At 42.4% G+C, this 14,139-nt stretch overlaps 1 protein-coding gene across 3 annotated transcripts in view; it reads left to right on the top strand.

Annotated features, from left to right (window-relative positions):
- OTUD4 (OTU deubiquitinase 4) overlaps positions 1 to 9,453 on the top strand; it is a 234,325-nt gene extending 224,872 nt beyond the window's left edge. For all 3 annotated transcript variants that reach the window (XM_029600893.1, XM_029600808.1, XM_029600977.1), the window contains one exon: positions 3,064 to 9,453. In XM_029600893.1, the coding sequence (XP_029456753.1) occupies positions 3,064 to 4,302 (1,239 nt within the window). In that variant the 3' untranslated portion in view covers positions 4,303 to 9,453. The remainder of the gene's footprint in view (positions 1 to 3,063) is intronic.
- Positions 9,454 to 14,139: the final 4,686 nt, after the last annotated feature.

Genomic DNA, 14,139 nt, shown 5'->3' with positions numbered 1-14,139 from the left:
GCACGCAAGTTCTCTACATCCCTGTCATACATACGGATCTGGAGAGTATTCGAAGCCTGGTGTGAGGACTGCGGGATTCTCCCGTAAACAGCTAAGATTCCCATGATTCTGGAGTTCCTACAGGACGGTATGAAGAAGGGGTTGTCATTCAACTCCCTCAAGGTCCAAGTAGCCGCACTGGCCTGCTTCAGAGCAGAAGTGGACGGTATCCGACTATCAACCCATCCGGTTGATAGTCTGTGCCTCTATGGAATTTCAATCTAGTATTAGACTTCCTAACTGGGGCTTCCTTCAGACCAACATGAGGTCTGTCACTACGCCTCTTAACATTGAAGACGGCATTCCTGGTGGTAATATGTTCAGCTCATTGCATCTCCGAACTATAGGTTCTATCCTGTCAGGAACCGTTCCTTAGGTTCATACCTGGAACCATACAACTGTGAACTTTCCCCTCCTTCCTTCCAAAAGTGGTTTCCAAGTTTCACTTGAACCAAACCATCTCGCTACCAGCTCCAGATGAACATAAGGTCTCTGAAGACTCACACCTTCTTCGCCACCTGAATGTCGGCAGACTCTTGGTGCGATACCTGGAAAGATCGGAACTGGTGCGCAAAACGGATTGCTTGTTCGTTCTTCACAGCGGGAATAAACAAGGAGAAGCAGCCTTGCGGGCGACCATAGCCCACTGGATCAAAGAAGTAATCAAGGCAGCCTACATAGAGGCAGGAAAGCCCTTACCTGTACAGGTTAAGACTCATTCTACGAGGGCCCAGGCAGTCTCTTGGGCAGAAACCAAGCTGCTATCGCCCGCCGAGTTCTGTCAGGCAGCAACGTGGTCCTCCATACACACCTTCTCCAGGTTCTACCGCCTGGATATTCAGGCCTGGGAAGATGCAGCCTTTGCAAGGGCAGTATTAAGTGGGCCACAGGCAGCTTCCTGCCTTGTCTGGGACTAGCTTTTTTACATCCCATTAGTCCTGAGTCCATCTGGCTACACGGTAGGAAATGGAGAAATTACTTACCTGATAATTTCGTTTTCCTTAGTGTAGACAGATGGACTCAGCATCCTGTCCATGGCTGCCCCAGAAAAGGAGAGCCTCGGATAACAAACCTCGAAACTAAGCAAATACAGGTAAGCCGCGGCCTACCCCTGTTCAAGACACCCACAGTTTGTCCGGTGTCGGCGTTAATTGGTTGAGTGCACTGGCGGTCTCCTGTTTGGAAATTAGTTGAACCAGTTCAAGTTTCACTCAAGTTTAATCAAGTTATTTAAGCAAAGATATATCCACAATGGCTTTTCGAAGAGAATACTGAAGAGCTGAAGATACTGCAGGGGTATATCTAGAGTGACATCAGCTTTGAAATCTGACTCCGTCTCCCATCTGCCAGCAGAAGAGCACAATACCCATTGGTCCTGAGTCTGTCTGTCTGACACTAAGGAAAACGAAATTATCAGGTAAGTAATTTCTCCATTACATGCATATATTGGGGTCCATGAGTAACTGTGCATGTAAGAAAAGGGTGTACCAGGGGTGTTCCAGGGTGGGGCTAATATTTGTGCATAATTTGCTATTTTAAAACCTGCCAAAGTGACGTGCATGCATCTTTTACTTGAGTATATTTACTTCTGCTCAATATCTGGTTTAAGTGACCTCAAAAGTCATTAAAGTGAAAAAGTGAATGGGCAAAAAGTCTGGGTACAATGGGGGGACTTCAGGATGAAAAGCTAGGAGGGCCTTCACGAGCTGCAGATGAATTGGCCAACTGGTAGGCTAAACAATAAAACTGGTTATTTCATTGCCATGCGCATGTTGTAAAATAGCCTGATTTACATGTGTAAAAGCTGACTTACAGGGGAGTAAAAGCATCTAATGCAATAAAAATCTACACATATCTTTGTAAAACTGGAAGTACAGATATGTGGGTATATGAGTTGGGCACACTTATCAGGCTAATTTCCAACTTATTTGGATAAGTAGCGCCTTTCCTGCTACTTTGGACAAATTTTGAATTTGTTCAGATACCGTATTTTTCGCTCCATAAGATGTACCTGACCATAAGACGCACCTAGGATTCAGAGGGGGAAAGTTTAAAAAAGAAAAAGAAATGGTGTGCTAAACCGGCTCTGTTCCCGGGCGTCTGTGTGTCTTATGGAGCAAATTAGGGAAGTGCATAAAAAAATTTTTTTTTGTCCCCATTTCGTTTTTAGGTCTGAGGAGGGTCATTTCGGTCCACTCCCCAGATCAGAAAACTTTTATCGTTCTCTTTCTGTGGGGAAAAAACCCTCCCATCCCAACCCTTTAAATTTAATTAACTACAACCCCCCACCCTCCTGACCCCCCCAAGACCTGCCAAAAGTCCCTGGTGGTCCAGCGGGGGTCCGGGAGCAATCTCCTGCACTTGGGCCGTCGGCTGCCTGTGACATAGTAAGGGCAAAGGGCCGTCGGCACCATTTTGATTACTGGCAGCCGACGGCCCAAGTGCAGGAGATTGCTCCCGGACCCCCGCTGGACCACCAGGGACTTTTGGCAGGTCTTGTGGGGGGGGGGGGGACTTTTGGCAGGTCTTGTGGGGGGGGGAAAGTGTGTCTTATGGAGCGAAAAATACAGTAAATAGCACTTGTCTAGCTATATTACCATTTATCTGGCTTTGAAGCAGCAGGCCCACTTAGCTGGATAAGTCTGAAAAACACTAATTGTCCGTCTAAGTAGCGCTTTTCGGACTTAGATGGCTATGTGCTGTTACTTAGCTGGATAAATCCGAACTTGTGCTGCTCATGGTTTTTACATACATGAGCATTTGTGCAGGCATATGTACTTGTGTTTTGTAACTACACACATCCTTTTCGTGCTGGTTATAAAATACGGTGGCATCTTTGCGTGCTTCCATATACACGCATAAATGAATGGATGCAAGCAGTTTTGAAAGTTGGGCTGTAAATGTACAAACTTGAATTTATTTCATGAAAGTAATTTTGAAATGTATAAGAATGAGTTTTCTTAAGTGACGTGTGCAATCAGTCTAAAGAACGTAACTGCTAACTCAGCTTTTTCTGTGTTCCAGGCATACAGTTGTCCCATGTGGGCACCCCACTCTTACTTGTACCCTCTGCATCAGGCATATTTGAATGCCTGTAGGATGTACCCAAAGGTCCCTTTGTATTCTCCCAATCCTTGGTTTCAAGAGACTATATCCACTGTGCCTGATAATGATCCTGCACAAGCCAACCCACACCCTCCAGTGCAGAATGAGGCAAGAGTCAACGGTCAGTGTCCACAGGTGGACTATACAGCCTCGCCACCACTGCTCATCCCTACAGCTCAAGTGGCAGGCAGTGCAGGACAGGTGCCTCAGCAGGACATTGTAAATGAGCATGCAGTTCAACTCCATGCCGGCTACGAAGAGCCATTTGGAAGCAAAAGCATCTACCCACAGCCAGCGTTTGGGCACAGTTCGTATTTAGGAGCTGTCCCAATAGCTCCTTCCTTTTTCCCTCCTTTATGGTATGGGTACCCATTTCAGGGCTTTATTGAAAGTCCAGCCATGCAACATAATGTTCTCATGCAAACTGAGAGCAAAGGGGCAACAGCCCATATTGTTTCAGAAGAAGTAGATGTGGCGAAAAAATGTAATGCAGCAGATCTATCAGCAAGCCTCAAGGAGCAGAATTCCGATGTCAGTAATGTTGGTGGCCTGCACTTCCCTACAGCTTGTGTGAGCAGTGAACCTATTCAGGATGCAGTACTAGACAGGGTGCCTAAAATGGAACAGGGAGGTGCTATTCCCTCTCCTCCACAGGGAAAGATCGAAGTGTCAAGTTCTCCTGCACGGAAGCAGGAAATGGAGACACAAGTAGCCATGCTTCCTCCTCCACTCTCCGACAGAGAGCCTCCAAAAAGTCACCTTCCAAATGCCATTCCCCGACCTAAGGAAAAGGTGGAAAATACAAAGGATCCCAAGGCCTCTGGCAGCCTGCAGGCTGTTCCTTCAGAAAGCGGGGCTCCGCAAAGAAGGGAAGAAAGCTCAGAGGACGAGTGTGAGGTGTCTGACATGCTCCGAAGTGGCAGGTCCAAGAACTTCTACAATCAGACTTACGGAGGAAGGAAGTATAGGGGTGACCGAGGCTACCTTTCCAATAGAGGTGGCTACCACTACCCAAGAAACGATGAGGTTTGGAGAGGCCAAGGAAACCGCAATCGGGATGATGGCTACTACTATCACCGAAATGTTAGGGGGAGGCCATACAGGAGTGACAACAGGAGGCGGCCTGCTGGGGATCTTTACAGGGCACAACAAGAATAGGAAGACCCCCTGGGGGAATTCTGAGGCAAAACAGGTTTGGGGTAGAGGTTTAAGGAAACTGTGGTCCTGGTTTCTCATAGGTTTGCTCCCATTTGTGGTGTTGTGTGGAGGGAATATCTTTTGGTAAATCGGACCCATGTGTTTTCACAAAGAGCATAAAATAATATAAAGGTGTTTGCCCATTTTCTGATGAGAGTAGGGCTTGAATGGACTAATGATACACATCCATAAAGATGAACTTGACAATGTAGGTCAGGATATGTTTGTGGGTTTTTCTTTTTGTCATTATTTCTGGTATTTCCAATTGTTTAAAATGTTTTCAAGTATGCTAGAGCAGAACATGTAGATATTTTAATTGAAAGTAGAAAAAAGCTGTAAGTCTCAGTTAAAACAAAAAATGAGGGTTTTTTTTGTTTTTTTATTTTGCAGAAAGGTTTGTGAAACAGTATGGGAGGGAGGGATAGTTTAAGAAAGTTTATTGCAGTGTCAAATAGTTCTGACGTCTAGAATCCTATCCAGTTCTCTGTTAAACACACCAAATATAAATGTATATTTTATTGTATACAGTATATAGGATTCTTGTCCTAATTTGCAACAGTCTGTCTAATAACTGTTCTTTTGATGTGCTTCCAACACAAAGGCCTTTCATCTCAATCTGATATAAAAAGAAAAAAACTCAAAAAAAATACAGAAATGCAAACTTGAATGTCTCTTTCTTTAAGTTAACTGTAAAGCAACCAACTAGCTTGTACTCTTAGATATTTTGTATATAGTTCTTTTACTATTTATAGCATATATTTTTCAATTTTTAGCCAGTGTTTCTCGAATTAGCATTGAGACAGACCATCAGGATATAGTTCCATTTGATAGGGTGCAGAAATAGCGCTGGCCGTGTGAACCAAGAATGGGGAACGCTGGTGTGTGTATTACAATAGTGCCTGCTCGAGTCGTTACAAAGATGTAGATGCTATGCATTGCAAAAAAATAAAAATAAAATAATTCTGCGCCTGTTACAATAGCAGAATTTATTTTTATGCTACTTTAACACTAATGCACTGACAAACCGGAAATATTTTGTGAAAAGATGCATATACACTTCCAAATGATTTTGTTTTGTCTTTTTAACATAAGTTTTTATGGTGAGCTGCTGGTTTGTTTTCATGTCTTTTTTTTTTTGTTTGTTTTTGGTTTTGTTTTTTACATTTTTGCACAGTGTTGGTGTAAAAGGTTGTGGGTAGTTGTGTGGGGTTTTTTTGTTTTATGCAGAATTTTGTCTTACGCCCTTGTTTCTGGAACTGTTTGGGGGTGATTTTATAGTAAAATCAAAATCAACTCACTGGGAGTGCCTTCTGCTTTCTATTCTTGAAACACTCTGCTTCCTGTCAACCTTCACTTTTTGGAACGTTGGCCATGATTCAGTGCTGTTCCCTGAAATGTAGCTCACGCCATGTAAGAGCTGAGAAAGACCCTAAGTGTTTTAAGACAGCGTAGTCATCTGTCAGTTGTGTGCTGCTTCATAGATGTCTCTTTCCATCTGCAGTCCCCTGTTATATAAGAAAACCGTACTTTTGGCCAGGACATCATTTTGCATGGCTACTGCTGATTCGGATTTCTTGCAAGCATGCACCAAATGGTAGATCATATGTTTTCAGTTTCCTAAGCTGGGAAGCAGATCCTAGTTTATGCTGAGGTAACTGGATAGGGAGTCATCGTATAATGTTCTAAAGAGACGACATCAAGAGTGATAAAATGGAAATGTCTGGCATTTGTGTATTTGGAGAGAAACCAGATGTACCTCAATTTTAAAAGAGAACCCGTTTGTAGTCCAGCATTTCAAGACCTTTGTCAGTGAAGGTCCCATTAGAAGTCTGTGGAGTGATCTACCTGGCTTCTCTCTTCTGATGCTTTGAATGTTAATGAAATCAGCAGCCCCACTGTCTTTTTACTATTCCCTGGCTTTTTTATTTTTCCAGAATGCTCTAGCTCTCACACTTACCATGGACTTGATGTGTTGACCAGCATGCTGCAGTAGAAGTGACATGCAAAGCAGACACAGCTGCTGCTTGGGACAGTCCTGTTGCTTCAGTTTGTAACTCCTTGCTGTTACAGCATAGGAAAAACACAGGATTGAACAAAAGGCATAAAGTGTATTTCTTCCAAAGATGCTCAGATAACCCAGTTACAGGCGTGGAAAAATCCTGGGTGCCTCAAATTTTGACATTGGGCACCCACCATAATGGCCCAGCAGCGGCAGTAGCCCCCCAACTGCTGGGCTATGCGAAGGAGCAACCCCCTACTGTCAGTCTGGATAGAGGCATGGGGAGGGAAGGGAAAACAAAAGCCATATAGAGCAAGAAAAAAAATCCTGCATCAAGTAAATTCTAAGGAAAGAATAGCTTTTTCTTAGCTTCTAGTATCTATGGTACTTGTGTTTTCTAAATATGTTTCTAGTTCTGCTCAGTTACATTCAGTTTTGTAATTTAAAGCTTGACTAATGTTTATTGAGCTGTTTGGTGCAGAGTGCAGCAGCAATGTAAATTGAAGCGACAAGATTGACTGATCCGGGTGAGCTCTACTGACACCTTAAAATTGTGGCTAGGTGCCAGTATAGATCAGACCTATTTAGATTTAAATAAAGAAAAAGCTGCTTAGACAGAGCATCGGAAAATGATCTTAGAAATGATTTAAGATGCCAATATCCTATTCTTTTTTTTTTTTTAATAAATGTTTCACTTTCCCATCATGCTGGCCTCAATAGTATCCATTTGAGTATCAAGAGTGGCTCCTTGCACTGGAGAGTAGCCAAACGTATAGCAGATGCCACTGTCATCAATCTTACTAAAAATGTAATTTCTTTTCCATATATTACTTATAGCAAGAAATTCCTGTTTGGGATCTGTGTTTGTAGATGATGATTTAGTCCAATTTAGAGCCATCGGTCTTTGAATACCACTTCAGTTCTTAGATATTGAACTTCCATACAGATTGCAAACAGCTTTCTTTCTCCAGTTTCATATGCAAGAATATGGGTAACGTAATTATACTGCCTGTCAAGTTGTGGTACTAAAGTGCTCACTCACAAGACTCCATATTTCTAAATGCCTTTAGGTTGATGTCCAATGAGCTACATCTTAGGTGTTGTCATTCTGTCCCTATGAGTTTCTGTTCTCCGCTGTTCAATCTTCTTTAAGAAACATGGAGGTTTTTCTCTTCCGCGCATAGACACACCAAGCAGAGCTTGCTTTCCCTTTTCTGTTATGTAGCTGCTAAAGAGCCTCTCAGAAAAGGGGATTATAGAAAGCAACAGAGTGTTGGAAGAGCCGCCTTCAGACTCCTGTGCTCATTACCCTACTGTCTAAACCACATTTCTCATTAAATGCTTAGCATTGGTTGTCCACTAGAGTAGCTGGAAATAGGTGAAAAAATATCTTTAAAAGCACCTTTCCATGAAGGCTGTCTTAAGTTGAAATTGAATGCAGACTTTTGATCCCAAGAATTAATGAAGTTGCATCTTTGTGGGATATCCCTGAGCGACTGTTGCCTGAAGATGTATGGCACATGGCATGCAGGAGGATTGCAGTTTAAAATGGAATACGGTACATTGGACTGACAATGACACAGCAGAAAAGTTTTAAAAAGATAATTAAAAATGTATTTTTGCAGCTCTTTTTCTTGGATCAGTTTCAAGTAGGAGTTTTCCCCCAATGCTTTATCTTAGAGATGGTTCTTGATGGTTTTATCTGGGTGTTGCATATGTGGCTTGCAGCCATGTCTGTGCTTCACATTGGGTTCAATGTGCATGAAGAGGATTTTAAAAACTTTGCTTATTTAGAGCTACAAGTCCCAAGTCTATGAACTTGTGCTGTTCTTGAAGGTGTAATGGTGACATCTCACAGCCAGGCATGTATACCTGTGGATGAGAGGCATTGCTTGTAGTTTTTGGGCAATCTGAATGTCATCTTCTCATCAGAGTACTAAAGGGACTGTGCAGCTGCATCTTGACTTAGGTGCTGCATCAATAGCTGCTGTCTGCTTTGCGTTTCACTTATCTTGCAACATTTAAACCTCCCTATCCATTTGCTTTATTCCTTGCATGTAGGTCCCACTGCTTTGGGGGACAATCTCTTCCCCCTCTGCACAGTTCCGCACCAGGCATGATGAAACATTTTTGCTTTCTTTTTGAACCCAGGTCCCTGCTGACTTTGTCATATATTATCACTTTGTCCATGACATTGGCTGATGTCCTAAATTTTAACAGCCACGAGAGAATTAATGCAGCCAAAACTCCTGCTGTCTTCCAGCCAGCAAAATGAGTTCTGGCATGGCCTATCCTTGTCTTTTAAAATTCCCTGTAAAGCAGCAGCATACAAAATGACTAGGCAACCTGTCTGCTGAGGCCATTACATGATAGCAATAGTTTTTAAAAGCTGCAGTATATTCAGTTGAATAAACATCAGTTTCCTTTTCTCTCTACTTATGTAACATTGTCTGACGTGACACAATCTAGATTCGTGCAGTTGGCGTGAGCCCCTTGTCTTGAGTTTTCCTGCGTTTCCTAGTTTTTGTACTCTGGCTGAATGCTTCAGCATCTTGTTTGTTAAGATTGGATGTTTCCTGATGTCTCAAAACGGTGGACAGAGCGGTTTTACTGGATAATAGTATTCACCCGTTCTGTCTTCCATCAGTTAGATTGTAGGTGTGCAATGAACTTTCCTGGAGTACATCAGTATGTGTTACAGAAAAAAAGTGCATGATTTTTAATGCTGCAGAACATCTTTTGGCAGAATAATTTACTTGAAATATTAAATTGCAGTTTTCCTCAACGGAGGAAGATTAAGCTTGTATGTATTAATGAATTATAGCCTTAAAATGAGTGCAATTAATATTATCAGCATGTGAAAATGTGATATGTTGTAAAATATATATATATATATATCTTTTGATGTGTTTAAAGGAAACTTTGTATTCTTTCACATCACTTTTTGTATGTGTTCAGTATATTGCTGTTTATTTTTCTATGTTACGTTTTGTAGCCCTAAGAGATGTTTCACTAAAGTATTTGAATGTATGAAATACAATTAAATGCCTTTCATGGTGTGATGCTGCATTGTATATAAAGTGTGCATAATATTAAAATGTGTTTGTCTTGAAGCATTTTGAGTACAGTAAGTGTGTTGCTGAGCTTCTCTTAGCTATGTTTGCTGAGGGGTGGATAAGGGTTTCTTCCCCAGGAAGAGAAGGGGAAAGCTGTACACCTCCAGCTAAAATAAAGTGTATTTATATAGGTAATCGCTTTCCCTCCATGCCCTAAGACCCTGGCTTCAGAATCACTAAAATCCAACTGGCTAAGGAGAGAACTAGGCTGGGCAATTGCATAAGGTGCCTCTCTCATTCCAAATATTCCCCTCCCTTCTCTCATCCTTCCCTGGTCCACTTACATTGCCAATCCTTTTACCAGGCAATAGAAAAGCAGTTTTAGGTGCTGCCCTGGCCCGGACTTGCAGGTTGAATGGAGTGGGTTACTTGTCAAGTTAGGGCCCTTCCCTGGACCCAGACACAGTTATTCATAGTCAAATGTCAGGACTTTATTTACAGCCGCAGGTTTCTTTTACAAATTGTACATGACTTGGTTCGGCAGACTTATTCACAGTAGCTGTTCTGTCCAGGGGTGGCCTTATCAGCTTAGTTCACTGGTATTTCCTGTTCAGAGGCAACCCTGCAGCTATAGCGCTTTGCTTTCCAACACCACTGTACAGGCTTCAACGTTGCCTGAGTGCTGGGCTTTTCCCAGCAAACCCGAATCCTTGGGGGGGGGGGGGGTGAGACCGTATCCGGGGCTGCCTCCATTTGTCATTTGTAGCCTCACTAGCAGGGCACCAGCCTTTGACCGGGCAGAGCCTGGTTCAAATGCCTTTTTGCCCCAACATCACTAGTTTTCTCTGATGCCCAGCACACTTGTCTGGCCCTAGGTGACAGAGGAGGAGAATATAGCCTGAAACTGCTGCCCTTTGGTTGGTGAGAAGGAAAGAAAGCCAGAAAGACGCAGAGGTACCTGAGGGAAGGAGAACTTGTAGTGACAGGGTGGGGTAAGAGGAGAAAGTGGGAGAAAAGAAAGGGGATTAAACTGTAATAAAGAAGTAATGAAAAAAAAAGCCTAAAGTAATTCACACACACAAGTCGGAAAGGGTTTTTTTGTTTTTACTTTTCCAAAGTTCATTTTTTAAGATTTTCAGTATAAATTGTATTATGTTCTATATTTAAAATGTGTAAAAAGTTCTGCAGAATCTCTAACCCTGTGCAGAGAGTATAAACCTCTGAGCTGCTGCAGGAGAGAGGGCATCATGGGGATTGGTCATCCTGGAAAAACGGCCACCAAGCAGAACGGGAAGACTGGAGTTTCACAGCCCCCCCTGGTCTTAGAGAATCAAAATAAATCATTCTGAAAGAACTGCTAAAGTTTAGGACCACAAATCTATTGTGCCAGCATTTAAAATTGAGTAACTGATAGCTAGAGAATTGCATAAGAATAAATCAGGTGCATGGTGTTGAGCATCATGGAAAATTGGGAGTTGACATGAAGCCCATTTCCTATGACATTGGACAAGCCCAAACCCCGGCTTCCACAGGAGTTCAAGTCTTACCCCTGTACTCCTCTCTGCAGTACTGCCACTGGCAGGGATGCAGAGAGAGCACTGCCTGTGGTGCATGTGTCAGGGGAGGAGGTGGCTGGCCTTTAGAGAGGTTCGATTTGACAGGTACCTGGGGTGTATTAGTGTAATCAATCACAACCTTATACCCACACACCACTGTATTCCAGTGTACTTTAAATGTATACCCACAAATTCAAAACAATAGTACCCCACCGGTCAATAATTAATATGAAAGGTTTTTTGCCAAGTATATATATATGTAGGCCCCTCACTCTTAGGGTCTGTATAATGCCACAGACTCCAATACGGTATGGGGTCAACTTGCTTTAATTATAACATCATTTTTTAAAGTTTTGCTTATTATATTAAAACTTGCCAGTCTCGGTCAATATATCCAATAATCGCTTTTGTCACACCCTATTTAGAGATACGAGAGGAACAATCTTACTCATCTGCCCCAATCTTGGTTGATCTCCCTCTCCCGACACGCACGTGTTTCGAACAGAAAGTTCTGCTTCAGGGGATTTCCTTCTGTATCTGTTTTTCAAACCATCTTCCCATCTTCGATGCTGCGATTTTTCATCTACGATACTGTGATTTACCTCCTCTTGGCTTCTTTAACACATCTTGACTTCGCGGCAACTCCTTTGCGCCGCGTCTGCGCTTCAAATGGCATACCATCCAGGGTGATCCTTTTATAACCCGAACCGGAAACTACGTCATCATAGGCAGTCTCCCCTCACGTCCAGCTCGTCTTCTTTGATACACAGAATCGCCGAGGCCCTATCGTTCGAACTATATAACAAGAAGTATCATCCTTTATTAGTGGGATTACACCTCATCTCGTATTTTGTATTAATATTCTCCATATCATCAGTGTTATCGCTTCTTTCTCACAATCGGTCATTGTCAGGTCCCCTTCAAGTCCTCTATCACGTCCTCATTGACGTCATTGGATTGCTTAATCCGGGTCCTCCCCGTCGTCTGCTGTTTTGTTAATACAAGATCATTCTCAAGTCCTCTTAGTCCTTTATTGCGTACACGTAATCAGTAATCTCCCTCACATCGAACTCAAAATCTCCATCCCGTCCCCTTAAAATCCTCTATACCGACCTAATCGGCATCCTTCATCTGGGTATGGGAAACTTTCCTTCATCTGGGTACGGCAATCCACCCTCATATCGAACTTCACTGTTCTCTATCACGTCCTCTTCAAATCCTCTATACTAGCCTCATCGGCGTCAGTGAATTCTTTCATCCGAGTGTAGGGCACTTCCTGTTCCATTGCACTACACGTTCTCTCTCACATCTCGTCACTCTTCACTTCACCCTTCATCAAGCAAATATACAACCAGTACTTTATTGTTGCCTCACATGAATCATAATCACTGAGTAAGCACTTTTCACACCTTAGCGGTGAAACGGGTCCCTCGGGAAATATCTAAATAAGGGAATACCAATTGATCTTCTCATTGAGACCTCCCGGATCCATTGTGTTTAGCCAGTTCGATGTGAGGGAGATTACTGATTACGTGTACGCAATAAAGGACTAAGAGGACTTGAGAATGATCATGTATTAACAAAACAGCAGACGACGGGGAGGACCCGGATTAAGCAACCCGATGATGTCAACGAGGACGTGATAGAGGACTTGAAGGGGACCTGACAATGACCGATTGTGAGAAAGAAGCGATAACACTGATGATATGGAGAATATTAATACAAAATACGAGATGAGGTGTAATCCCACTAATAAAGGATGATACTTCTTGTTATTTAGTTGGAACGATAGGGCCTCGGCAATTCTGTGTATCAAAGAAGACGAGCCGGACGTGAGGGGAGACTGCCTATGATGACGTAGTTTCCGGTTCGGGTTATAAAAGGATCACCCTGGATGGTATGCCATTTGAAGCGCAGACGCGGCGCAAAGGAGTTGCCGCGAAGTCAAGATGTGTTAAAGAAGCCAAGAGGAGGTAAATCACAGTATCGTAGATGAAAAATCGCAGCATCGAAGATGGGAAGATGGTTTGAAAAACAGATACAGAAGGAAATCCCCTGAAGCAGAACTTTCTGTTCGAAACACGTGCGTGTCGGGAGAGGGAGATCAACCAAGATTGGGGCAGATGAGTAAGATTGTTCCTCTCGTATCTCTAAATAGGGTGTGACAAAAGCGATTATTGGATATATTGACCGAGTCTGGCAAGTTTTAATATAATAAGCAAAACTTAAAAAAATGATGTTATAATTAAAGCAAGTTGACCCCATACCGTATTGGAGTCTGTGGCATTATACAGACCCTAAGAGTGAGGGGCCTACATATATATATACTTGGCAAAAAACCTTTCATATTAATTATTGACCGGTGGTACTATTGTTTTGAATTTGTGTGTATTAGTGTAAGACATTGTTCCTGAGGGTGGAGTGTATGATGCATTTTATTGGCCCAGTATAAGAATTTTCCAATAGCATAACTGGGAGTTTATGGGACTATATAGGCCTCCTCTTCAGAAAATGAGTTTGTATGTGAGAAATACAGAGCATTTTTCCTTTTTCCCCGTCTTTCCCCATCATTGCTGTTACATTGTTTTCAGTGGATGTTAGTTTCATCCCAGAGATGACCGTATATCCATCTTTATTGTGTTGATCACTGTTGGAATCCTATGCTAGTACCAACTGTGTGCATTCCAAGTGTAAATAGAGCAGAAGCAGCTGAAACATTGCTAGAGGAGAAGGAGTCTGCACAGGACCCAATGTAAAAGGTTTGGAAAATGGAAACACTGACATTTTTGGAGTAGAAAAAAGGATATCTGAAAATATGACTAGCCAAAGGATGACTATACATAAGTTAGTATGCGTACTACACACTTTGAACAGTCAAAAGACAAGTCCTAAGACTCACTGGAGTCAAATCTATCCTCGCGTTCTCTTCATTTATTTATATAATACTCTAGCAGACATCGGCTGACTCAACGTGGTATACATCCATGCTGTACAGCAATAAGTCATAATATTAAAATAAAAACAAATAAAATACCTTACCCCAAACCAACCCCTTTAACCCTGATTGTGGACGTCATCTTTTCCTGTGTATCACGTGTCAGAGATCTGGGGATATAGTTGAATACCACTTGTGATATGGAGTTTCATATCTCTTGTTGCCTGTAGAGCTTTTATAAATCTTAGACAA

The sequence above is a fragment of the Rhinatrema bivittatum genome, chromosome 1 (genome assembly GCF_901001135.1).
Source record: "Rhinatrema bivittatum chromosome 1, aRhiBiv1.1, whole genome shotgun sequence".
In the NCBI taxonomy this organism is placed as follows: Eukaryota; Metazoa; Chordata; class Amphibia; order Gymnophiona; family Rhinatrematidae; genus Rhinatrema; species Rhinatrema bivittatum.
This window is presented reverse-complemented; position numbering and strand designations above follow the sequence as displayed.